General features: G+C 43.3%; 1 protein-coding gene across 3 annotated transcripts; it reads left to right on the forward strand.

The window, feature by feature from the left end:
* Positions 1-25: 25 nt before the first annotated feature.
* LOC133886888 (probable indole-3-acetic acid-amido synthetase GH3.13) lies at positions 26-11139 on the forward strand. Of its 3 annotated transcripts, XM_062326794.1 has the most exons (5): positions 26-528; positions 614-715; positions 844-1637; positions 4091-4736; positions 11027-11139. In XM_062326794.1, the coding sequence occupies exons 1-4, from the start codon at positions 107-109 to the stop codon at positions 4720-4722; spliced, it is 1950 nt and encodes a 649-aa protein (XP_062182778.1). In that variant the 5' UTR covers positions 26-106; the 3' UTR covers positions 4723-4736; positions 11027-11139. The 3 variants fall into 3 exon arrangements, with proteins under 3 accessions (XP_062182778.1, XP_062182777.1, XP_062182779.1); XM_062326793.1 differs by lacking the exon at positions 11027-11139 and having other exon boundaries at positions 27-528; positions 4091-4959; XM_062326795.1 differs by lacking the exon at positions 11027-11139 and having other exon boundaries at positions 165-533; positions 4091-4959.
* The last annotated feature ends 1479 nt before the right edge of the window (positions 11140-12618 follow it).

Consider the following 12618-nt stretch of genomic DNA (forward strand, 5'->3'; position numbering starts at 1 on the left):
TCAAGAGGTATATATAAGACACGGAGAGAAAGAGCAGGACACCTCTGCCACAACAGTAAGGCAGTACAAGTCGCTCCATGTCCTGGAACAGCGAGTGCATACATGCATGGATCTAACAATGTCAACCACGACGACGTCCACGTCCCGTGCGCCCGACCATGACCATGGTCACCACCTCTCTTCCTCCTCGCCGGCAATTCAACCGCCATCGCTGCCGCCGCTCATCCCGGCCTGCGACCCGCACGACGGCCCGGCGTGCCTGCAGCTCATCGAGGATCTGACCACCCACTCCGGCGCCATGCAGCAGCGCGTCCTCGACAGGATCCTCGCCATGAACGCAGGCACGGACTACCTCCGCGGCTTCCTCGGCGACGTCGAGGGCCGCAACACCAGCGAGCTTGGCGCCGCGTTCAAGGAGCGCGTGCCGGTCGTGGAGTACGAGGACATCAAGCCGTACATCGAGCGCATCTCCAACGGCGGACCCTCGTCGCTTATCTCCTACAAGCCCATCACCGAGCTCCTCACGAGGTACGGTACGTCCTGTCACACTCACACATTTTTCTCGCCATCGGAATTTAGTCACTCACGGCGGTGGTGTCCTGTGCAAGCGTAGCTCCGGCACGTCGGGCGGCCAGCCGAAGCTGATGCCGTCGACGGAGGAGGAGCTCGACCGCAAGACCTTCCTCTACAACCTCCTCGTCCCCGTCATGAACAAGTAAGTGTCAGTCCTAGCCATCCCTCTACGTCTCCATGGCATGCACGCACGCGCACAAGTACACGCACACGCAAGGGGACACACGTACGTGCGACTGACTGCTGGGCTGCGTGCATGTCGGCATGCAGGTACGTGGAAGGGCTAGACGAGGGGAGGGGGATGTACCTTCTGTTCGTGAAGCCGGAGATCACGACGGCGTCGGGGCTGGTGGCGCGGCCGGTGCTGACGAGCTACTACAAGAGCGGCCATTTCCGGCAGCGGCCGGACAGCCCGTACACGCGGTACACGAGCCCCAACGAGGCTATCTTGTGCCCGGACAGCGCGCAGAGCATGTACGCGCAGCTGCTCTGTGGCCTCGCCCGCCGCGGCGAGGTGCTCCGCGTCGGCGCCGTCTTTGCCTCCGCCTTCCTCCGCGCCGTCAAGTTCCTCGAGGGTCACTGGCGTGCGCTCTGCGACGACATCCGCGCTGGTCGTGTCGACGCGCGAGTCACTGACCCGGCCTGCCGGGAGGCCGTCGCCAGGGTCGTCGCGCATCCTGTCCCGGCGCTCGCCGACGCCATCGCCGCCGAGTGCGCGGCCGGGTCGTGGCAGGGCATCGTGCGGCGGCTATGGCCGAGGACCAAGTACATCGACGTCATCGTCACGGGGTCAATGGCGCAGTACATCCCGCTGCTGGAGTTCTATGGCGACGGCCTGCCTCTGGTGTCGACGATGTATGCGTCGTCGGAGTCCTACTTCGGGATCAACCTCCGGCCGCTGGACAAGCCAGAGGACGTGGCGTACACGCTGCTGCCCAACATGTGCTACTACGAGTTCATCAAGGTGGAGAAGGACAGCGAGGAGGTCCGGGAGGGGAAGGTGGTGAACCTCATCGACGTCGAGGTCGGCGGCTACTACGAGCTCGTTGTCACGACGTTCACAGGTGAGCAGCCGTGTGCCTTCCTTGCATTGCTTCCTCGTCTCCATTACCTTCTGTATGCTTTTCTTTGTAGCTAGTTTTCAGTTCACGCAGATGTGCTGTTGCAAACTCAACAACTGCATACGTTTCAGGGCCGTCTGATTCAAAAATCAACGGCTGACATTGAGCGAATTTTTTCTTTGCGACACTCGACTTAGCAATTTTGGGAGGCTGCAGTACAAACAACTTTATTTATTTAATTAAAAAAGTTTATCAACTTTGTTCCTCCTACATTTTACTTTCCACTTGTTACAAATGCACACTCATTTTGCTTTGCATAGTCAACTTTTTTAAGAGAAATAAAGCAACAATATTGTGGCTATATCCCATTACTAGATCGACTGCTACGGTTAAGGCCCCAATTGAAGCGTGTGAAATGTGAACTATGTACGAGCGTTGGATGAAACCAATCGTCCAAACGCCACAGAACTACGGATTTTCTAGTGAAGTTTCTGCGAACATCTAGGAGGAAAACTAGCTATCTTTGTATAGAAAAGAAAATAGTCACTCAAATGTCAGACAAAAAGAACTCAAATCTTTCGTAACTCCCATCAACCGAGCTATCTCAGTTCTTGTTCCTATGAGATTTTTGTGTGGAAAAATTGGCTTAAGTGCCTCTCAAGGTGACAATTCAAACCCATTAAAAAAATACTTCCTCCATTCTTTTTTATATATGATCTTATTGATTTGGTAGATGAAGAGGGAATTGTGAGAGCGACGGGGGAGAATCCGTTCGTATGGAAAGAGAGGATTGGGACCATCTTCCGCCAATCGGCGATATTCCCCCTTCCCCTTCGCGATCTTAGGGAGTTTAATTGTCTCTAAGGTCAAACTTGTGAAAGTTTGACAGCACGAATCCTGCTAGGACAGAGAAAGAAAAATAGGATGAGTTGCATGTGCACCGGCCCACACCACCTTAGTTTGATGATCAAATGGTTATTGAAATTCATATAGAATAGGCCCTTGTTGGTGTATTCGACGAGAACTGAACTAGATTCAAAATTTTAATTATAGGCACATTCATGGTAGTCATTTGGCTGAAAATGTCTGCTGCCATTTTAGCTAAAAGCAGTGATACCTGGATACGGACACGGGTGTCAGAATCTGACTCAGATTTAGGTATCCGACTCGGCAATTTTTTTTAACATACTAAATACAACTCAGAATCTGGTATGAGTGTTAGAATCCTATTCGAATTCGAGGTGCCCATTTCAGAAAAAAAAAACAGATACAAGTATCCAAATAACACTGGCTGAAAGTGAAGTAAAAAAGCAGGGTGATTTGTTTTTGGATGCGATACCACACTAGCATGATGGTCTGTTTTTCGAAGATAAGTGTAGGTTTGTTTTACATGAAAATATTGTTACATTTTCTTTATTTTTTCTTCCAGTTCTTTAGTTTTTATTTGGCTTTTGCGGTCTCCTTGCTGCTCCTTTGTTGGTGGACAGAACTGAGTCTTGCTTTCCTCATCCACAGTGTGCTCTGCATATTTTATACGGCTTTGGTTTCTTTACATCACAGTAACTTTCTTTCCACCCATTGTAAGTTTTGCTTTTCATTTCAATTTTAATTAATAAGTAATAAGTTCACGGAAATTAATGACTGTGAAATACAAGATTGCCTCGCAGAAGATGTGAAGGAATAACACCATCCTTTTATATTGAAGGAATAAGGAAATGTATAGAAAACATTTTGTTACTTTATTAATTATATATGTTTCTTGAGTTTGGATATTGAAAAACTAAACTAATTTGAACTTGGTGATTGGAACAGTTCTTGAGGGCAATTAAACACAATAGCTTGGGACCTCCCACTAGGCCAATTGGGTATAGGGTATTTGACTCCCCATCACCTTGTCTGCTAAGCCTTTTATTTTTGCATTGAAATTACACTCACTTTCACCCGACAAGGAGATACCGATAGCTTTATTCTAGTTAGGCAGTGGATTTGAATGGGCACGTCATTCAGGACTATGTACCTCATGCTGGAGTAGGTGTATTTCCCCTAAATTCAGGAATTGCCAGTTTGACAGTGAAGGATGATATAGATTAGGGTCTTCGGTGTCTCATATAATTTCTTTTTATTTGATAGGGGTAATTTTTTTTTCTCGAGTGGATATGGAGAAAAGTAGGATCCACATCTTTTTTTTGAAAGCTCGGCCCAAAATGCCATCGAATTCACTCAATTTTTTTTCCTGAGTGTGTCGTGTATGCAATGAACTATGCCTGGCTAGTGTAATTGCATGGAACTCTAAACATACTGGTTATGCTCAGTCTCGAGAACGTAGGAATTTCGTAGGAATTTTGCAAACATTTTGCGTAGGACAGTTTGAGTTTGAACGCTACGGTCCGAGTCCCACTTACAAGTGATTTCAGTTTCTATGTCGGGGCGTGACATGTGCGTTGATCTGAACGCAGGTCTGTACCGGTACCGCGTGGGCGACATCCTGCAGGTGTCGGGCTTCCACAACGCGGCGCCGCAGTTCCGGTTCGTGCACCGCCGCAACGTGGTACTCAGCGTGGACACCGACAAGACCTCCGAGGACGACCTCCTCCGCGCTGTCACCGCCGCCAAGCGCCTCCTGGCCCCGCTCGGCGGCGCCATCCTCTCCGAGTACACCGCCTACGCCGACACCACCTCCATCCCGGGCCACTACGTCCTCTTCTGGGAGCTCACCCCTCCACTGCCGTCCCACGACGACGCCGCTGTGGCCCGCATCATGGCGTCGTGCTGCGCCGCCGTGGAGGCCGGGCTGGACGCCGTGTACCGGCGGTGCCGGAGCCGCGATCGGTCCGTGGGGCCTCTGGAGATCCGCGTGGTGTCCCCCGGGGCCTTCGACGCGCTCATGGACCTCTGCGTCTCCCACGGCTCGTCGGTGAACCAGTACAAGACGTCGCGCTGCATCAAGCACCCCGACGCCATCGCCGTCCTGGAGGCCCGCGTCGTCGGCCGCTTCTTCAGCGACGGCGTGCCGCACTGGGAGCCGTTCAAGGTCGAAGCCAACCACGCCGGCGCCAACGCCAACGCCGACGGCGCCAGCGCCAGCTGAAACGCGTGCCGTGAGTACGTACAAGCACCGCTGAATTAAGTAGATAATTGATGTGCATGTCTGATGTGATGTTTTTACTGTGTTGTGCGTTTTTACTGTACTGTAGTGTCCAATTACATTTGAAACTGATCATTTGTTTGTCAATTGGTCATTTACTCATTAGTCGTCATTTGTTCTTGAATCGTCGAGACAAACCAGAGGGGTTTTGCATGTGTTATGTGATCAGTTAATTCTCAATATTATGACATGTTTAACTGCAAGTTGCTTTGGTTAGTGGAGGCGTTAGTGCACAGACTCTGTCCATCAGTGTTCAAATCATTGCGCTCCATTTACCATTATGTGTGTGCGGCATGGTACCTATGGGAAAGTGGTTTGGGCATATATGTTTTCTTTGTAATTGTTGGATAAAAATTTCTATATAAATCATAAACATAAATATTGTAATTCAGTAAGAGTATATTCTAAACATGTATATAATAGAACTACACATGCAACATTATAATATACTCGATAACAGGAACATTAGAGTACCACTCAGCATGATAGACATGATGATGGGTTTTGGAGACATGCTCTCCTAATCATCGGTGCATGCTGGTTTAGTGGGATAGAATAGTCTACTTGTGGCGACATAACAAAGAGAGAGGGGGACAAAACCCTAGTTCATGTGTATTCTTTGTGGCGGCGACCTGTAGGTATATATAGGGTAGATCGCATGGTTGAGACATGCTACGATCAAACTCCCCGTGTGCACCCGCGCCCTAGTGCTGGACCGGCCTGGCCTGACCCAGCGAGCGTGCATGTATTTTTTTAGTCCTCTCATCCATATGTGCTGAGAGCATGGAGGACATAACTCTCTTTAAATTAGTCTCCCTCCACCTCCACTAGCAATATGAGGCTAAGCACCACACCATCCCTTTGCTTATTGGGCCTATGAGATTTATTAAGAATTATTCACAATATAAAATGGGCCAAACCCATAAGTATTCTAACAACCCCCGAGGTCTAAAATCTCCATGTATATTTGTCTATTCTTAATACAATTTGTTATACCAATGTTTCGATGAAGATCTGTTAGGGTTGAACATCTACTTAGAGCTTTAACATTCACAACTTGAACAATTGAATATGCTTTAAATTGCAAGTTTTGTAAAAATAAGTTTTACTTAAAGTCATAACTAATACTTGGCTGCCAGTGGACTATCCTCCCGTGGAGCATAAAAGTTGTACTCATTGGCCTGTTCATGAGCTTATTAGAGATTACCCAAGTCTCACATACTGCGACTAACAATCAGACTCATATATGTGTATTATTTCAAGAATACTCTATAGGACAATATTTTTGTTAATTACAGCAAATATAACATATTAAGGCAATAGCCAACCTAACTTAGAGATTTCGAGAGTATTGCATCTTCTCTGGAGTAGGTTGTAAAGTACTTTCCTTCAGTTAACTAATAGCTTATTCTTTTCATATCCTATTTCATAGGATCTCCGATCATATAGGTTGGGTTACATCTACATTATAACTCACATAGGTCTCATACTCATCTCATTCGATGCATTATCTATCGCATTCCATAATAATCTATTTGCAAAGGGATCAGCTAGGTCCTTAGCTGTTTGGATATAACCCAAGGCTATCACTCCAAAGTTTCTCAATTTCATGATAGGTTTTAATTGTTTCTTTACATATTGTGAGGATTTCATGTTGTCCTTAGAATTGTTCACTTTGACAATAACCGTTTGATTATCACAATTCGTAAGGATAGTTGGTATCAATTTTTCAACTATTGGCAAGTCCATCAGGAGCTCACAGAACTATTTTACTTCAATAGTGGTTGTATTTAATGCTATGAGTCCTACTTTCATGGTTGACCTCGTCAATATGGTCAGTTTGTAAGACTTCCATGAGATAGCATCACCGCAAAAAGTGAATATACATATCCACTTGTAGCCTTAATCTCATCAGCATCAGATATCTAGTTTGAATCACTGTAACCCTGCAGTGCTGATGAGTATCCAGTAATATGAGAGTATCTTAGTTGAGTACATATGAAATGTGTTTCAACCAAATCACATAAAAATGTTGAACATGTCCTTCCAAATTGTTGAACTAGTTCTCTCAAAATATTGAACCAAATCTTTTAAATTGTGAATGAATATAAAAGGAACAAAATCATAATTATATTCTATATAAAGTGAATTAATTACAAGTATTTTGAAAAAGAAAGAAAAAATAAAACTAGTTGCTTTTCCTCTAATGGGCCGCTCCCAGTCAATGGTGGGTTGTCTTGGGCTGGAGCGGGTTGACCGATCTTGGAACTCCAGTCAATCAACCTATCTATAGGAAAGTTTTTTTTTACATTTTTAACATTAACATTTAAAAATTTCTATATAAATCATGAACATAAATATTGTAATTCAGCAAGAGTATATTCTAAACATGTATGTAACAGAACTACACATGCAACATTATAATATACTCGATAATAGGAATATTAGAGTACCACTCAACATGGCAGACATGATGATATGTTTTAGAGATCTGCTCTCTCGATCATCAGTGCACGCTAGCTTAGTGGGATAGAGTAGTTTACTTATGGCGACACAACAAAGAGAGAGGGGGACAAAACCCTAATTCATGTGTATTCTTTGTGGTGGCAGTCTGTAGGTATATATAGGGAAGATCGAAAGGTTGAGACATGCCACGATCATACTCCCCATGTGCACCCGCTCCCTAGTGCTGGACCGGCACGGCCTGACCCAGCGAGGCAAGGCGAGGCAGGCAAGCGTGCATGTGTTTTTTTAGTCATCTCATCCATATGTGCTGAGAACATAGAGGACATAACTCTCTTTAAATTAGTCTCCTTTCACCTCCATTAGCAATATGAGACTAAGCACCACACCATCCCTTTGCTTATTAGGCCTATGAGATTTATTCACAAAATAAAATGGGCCAAATCCATAAGTATTCAAACACCCCCCAGGTCTCAAATCCCCATGTAGATTTGTCTATCTTAATATAGTTTAATATACCAATGTTTCGATGAAGATCTGTTAGGGTTGAACATCCACTTAGAGCTTTAAGTTACACTTATTCACAACTTGGACAATTGACTATGCTTTAAATTGCAAGTTTTGTACAAATAAGTTTTACTTAAAGTCATAACTAATACTTGACTGCCAGTAGGCTACCCTCCCGTGAAGCATATAAGTTGTACTCATTGGCCTCTTCATGAGCTTATTAGAGATTACCCAAGTCTCACATACTGCGACTAACAATTAGACTCATATAGGTGTGTTGTTTCAAGAATACTCAATAAGACAATATTTTTGTTAATTAAAGCCAATATAACACATTAAGGTAGTAGCCAACCTAACTTAGAGATTCCGAGAGTATTGCATCTTCTTTGGAGTAGGTTGTAAAGTACTTTCCTTCAATTAACTAATAGCTTATTCTTTTCATATCCTATTTTATAGGATCTCCGATCACATAGGTTGGGTTACCTCTATAGTAGGTCTCATACTCATCTCATTCGATACATTATATATCACATTCTGTGATAATCTATTTGCAAAGGGATCTGCAAGCTCCTTAGCTGTTTGGATATAATCTAAGGCTATCACTCTTTCTTAATTTTCTGATAGGTTTCAATTGTTTCTTTATATGTCGTGAAGATTTCATGTTGTCCTTAGAATTATTCACTTTGACAATAACCGTTTAATTATCACAATTCGTAAGGATAGTTGGTATCAATTTTTCAACTACTGGCAAGTCCATCGGGAGCTCACAGAACTATTTTACTTCAATAGTGGTTGTATTTAATGCTATGAGTCCTACTTTCATGGTTGACCTCGTCAATATGGTCAGTTTGTAAGACCTCTATGAGATAGCATCACATATCTCATTAGCATCAGATATCTAGTTTGAATCACTGTAACCCTGCAGTGCTGACAGTAATATGAGAGTATCTTAGTTGAGTGCATATGAAATGTGTTTCAACGAAATCACATAAAAATGTTGAACATGTCCTTCCAAATTGTTGAACTAGTTCTCTCAAAATATCGAACCAAATCTTTTAAATTGTGAATGAATATAAAAGGAACAAAATCATAATTATATTCTATATAAAGTGAATTAATTACAAGTATTAGGAAAAAGAAAGAAAAAAGAAAACTAGTTGCTTTTCCTCTAATGGGCCGCTCCCAGTCAATGGTGGGCTGCCTTGGGCCGGAGCGGGTTGACCGATCTTGGAACTCCAGTCAATCAATCTATCTAAAGGAGAGTTTTTATTTTACATTTTTTAATATTAATATTTAAAGAAATAGACCTATGATGAAAAGAATTACATGAATAGATACCTACAGTCCTCTAAAAGGGTTGCAGACTTTTTAGAGGGCGGTAAGTATGTCATAGTGGCACGGGTATCCCTTACCATCCTCTGAGAGGGCGGTTATGCTCTACCCTTGCCTCACCATCCGATACCCCGCCCCTGCCATCCTCTGAAGAGGCGGTTAGCCCCCCTACCATGCACACTATCCTTACCACCCTTTTAGAGGGCGGTTAGCGCTCCTACTATCATTTAAGGTGACGTTTAGGCCAATTTTTTTTTATAAAAATTAAAAATACCAGAAGTTATGTAAGATAAAAATAACAAAAATCCTAGAAAAAATTTAAGTGAAGATAAAATAAATACATGTAAGTGAAATGATAAAACCACACTAAATTTTAGATAGAATATGTATATGAGATGCGTACATAGAATAAACATTACTAATAGCATATAGGCTACATCTAATATACGTAAACAACTTAGTTAATAGATTAAAAATGATAGAACCACCTTGAATTCAACAAGTAGAACAATTAATAGCATAAACATTACGGACGAAATGGCCCTTAAAGTTGTGTGTACCTTATCTCCGGGGCCATCCAATGGTAATCGTATTTTAGGGATTTTGATCTATGTGGTGCTGGTGTATAGAGAAAATAATCAAAGTTATGATCCCAGTCATCTGCCCTGTCATCAGAGGATTCGTAATGGCGTGGAGTTATCTAAGCAGTAAGCACGAATTCATCATCGTCGGAACCAACCCATTTGGTTGTGGCGAAAGTGGTAGAAGCACGTCCTTTTGTGGTGGTTGTCAAACGACCACCTCTTTTATGGTGGCTCGAACCCCACCGTCTCTTTCGTAACGGCGTGAAGATCTCGAATGACCACCTTTGCGTCTCCAGTTATGTTCGGATAGGCAGCCGTCACCGAATAGCAGATGTAGCCCTAAAAAGTTATCGATGGGTTTGTTCAGCAACTCTTCATCATGAGGGAATACCTAGTATACAAAAAGCATATGAAAATATAAACATGCCTTAGAAGTGCAATATAACAAACAACTGGGACATGTAATAACGATGAATGTACCTTAATGTGCTCATCGTATTGTTGCGGGTGTATAAATATGGTGTGTGTTCACTTGCTAAAACACTTTGCTTCGCCGCACAACCTCCCTCTCCTCTCCGGCCCCTCTCTTCCTGCCTTTCCTCTCCTCCCCCTCTCTTTCTTTTTTTTTTGATTAAAATAGCTATTTTGGCTGAATTTTAGCCTTTTTATAATGTGTGGGGGGAGGGGGCGATGGGGGAACTAATCGCCCCCTGAGAGGGTGGTAAGGGGCCTAACTGTCCTCTCAAAGGACGGTAAGTAACAGTACGAGCGGTGCATTGCGGTGCACCCGGGGGTGGGGCCTACCCGCGCTCTCAGGGGATGGTAAGCCCTAACCACCCTCTGAGAGGATAATAAAGGGGTTACGGGGTGGGGACTAACCGCCCTCTAAGAGGGCGGTAAGGGATACCCATGCCATCGTAGTATGCTTACTGTCCTTTAAAAGGGTTGCAGTCCTTTTAGAGGGTGGTAGACGCTTATTCCGGTAATTCTTTCCATAAGAGTCTATTTACTTAAATATTAATATTAAAAAATATAAAAAATAAAAAAAACTCTCTATAGGAAACCTCACCAAATGGTGATAGCTCTATTACAAGGCCCACGAGAAGCCCCAACCCGTGTAGTTGATGTCTTCTGGGCTATGATAGTAGCAAGCCGGGTTGTGACAGTCATCATAAAAGATAGGAAATAGCTGCTGCTCGAAACACTGTTAGATAGCTCTATGCCATGCCCATGCCTCTAACAGACTAAACACTGCAATGTAATACTTTATATATATGTGTGAAATATAACCCGGTTTCTAAAAAAAAAACACTTATCCAATGATGTGGGCCTCTGATAGTTTTGTTTCTAATGGACCGCAGGTGCTCCATTGGATAGGATTTTGAAGCTAAGCCAGTGGCGGGTGGCTGCTAGCTAAGAACGCGAAGATGGACTATTTACCACTGGCGCGAGTGGGTGCATTTTGAAAATTTATCTCTTATGGGCCGTTTGCATGCCAACAAGTTCGGATTGATATACATGTTTCTAAAGAAAAAAAGAAAATTACAAAAACCAACTTTTAAGGTTTGTCTAAAACCCCTAGAACTTGTGTTTTTTCGGTTAACCCCTGCAACTCTTATTTGATGTCAAATACCATCCTATTATTTTTTGACCGTATGATATGGTGCCAGTGTGACCTCCAAAATGACATAGTGGTTTATAGAATGATTTCTTGTAGTCTTTTGAACCATTAAATTTGATTCGCCACTTTGGTTTTGCATACTGAAATGAGATAAATGCTCAAAAGTATTGAAGTGCTAGACTGGTTTAAATCGTCCCCGAGATGTCGGAAGTGAAGCTAGATATCGTTGTGCTACCTTAGCAACCTTAGAAAGTCATTCAAACACCACATCATACTGTCAATGGTCATAGAGAGTTTTTGTTTTTTTGACAAACACCCCCACCACCTAGAGTTGCAGGTGGAAGATCGGAGAAAATGAAGTTGTTTGTTTTTTTACAAACCCTTAAAATTGCAGGTGTCCTTTTACAATTTTTCCTAAAATATGTTAGAAGTTCTAAGTTCACTTAAGAAAGGTAGGCACTGGCTACTAGTCAAGCAAGCACTCGGTCCCCTCTCCGGTTGATATATGGTGAGCTCAAGAACACATAATGCAACTTGCTCGCTACGTTGTTAGACTCGATGTTAAGAATACAATTGTACCATCGGTTCAATTGTAAGTTTGTAACTAGATATCTACGGTCGTGCCGTACCTTTCAAGATTCATGGACTAGTGCGTAAATCTGTAACATCTAGGTTTTTTTGCAAAACTTGCAGTGTTAATTGCCACCACATGTATTGCTTGAATTCACTATTCATATCATCAAGGTTTTTTTTACTAACTATAAGGAAATACAACCACAATTTTGCGATGTGATTTTTTTTTTCTAGCTTGCGTGTGCTACTTTAATTTAGGTCTATTTGGCAGAGCTCCAGCTCCAAGATCCATGCAGAATTTAGCGCTTGTAAGATAAAATAAAGTTGTTTAAATATCTATTTTTAGTTCAAAATAAGAACAAGATGCATCAATCAAAGACCATCAATCTGTCCAGAACTCCAGAAATTTTTGGAGCTAGGGGTGACCAGCTCCAATAATTCTTAGAGTTGGAGGCCGTTACTCCCCTCCACCTCTGCCCTCCCCATGAGCGACATTCTCCATTTCCTAGTTCTTTGCTTTGGATGGACCATTTCGGGTCTGATTGCTTGCAAACTAATCCCTAGCCTGACTATACTAGTGAGCTTGCCAGAGCTTGGATGGGATGAGTGGATGCAAGCACTACTACAGAACTAGCAATTGACGACTGGCTATCAGTGCTGACTTCCCTATAACCGGTACTAATAAGATATCACTGTTGGTTCATAACCTCCAACTGCCAAATCAATCAATGGGTCTGTTGGAACTGATAGTGATACTCA

The sequence above is a fragment of the Phragmites australis genome, chromosome 12, assembly GCF_958298935.1.
Source record: "Phragmites australis chromosome 12, lpPhrAust1.1, whole genome shotgun sequence".
In the NCBI taxonomy this organism is placed as follows: domain Eukaryota; kingdom Viridiplantae; phylum Streptophyta; class Magnoliopsida; order Poales; family Poaceae; genus Phragmites; species Phragmites australis.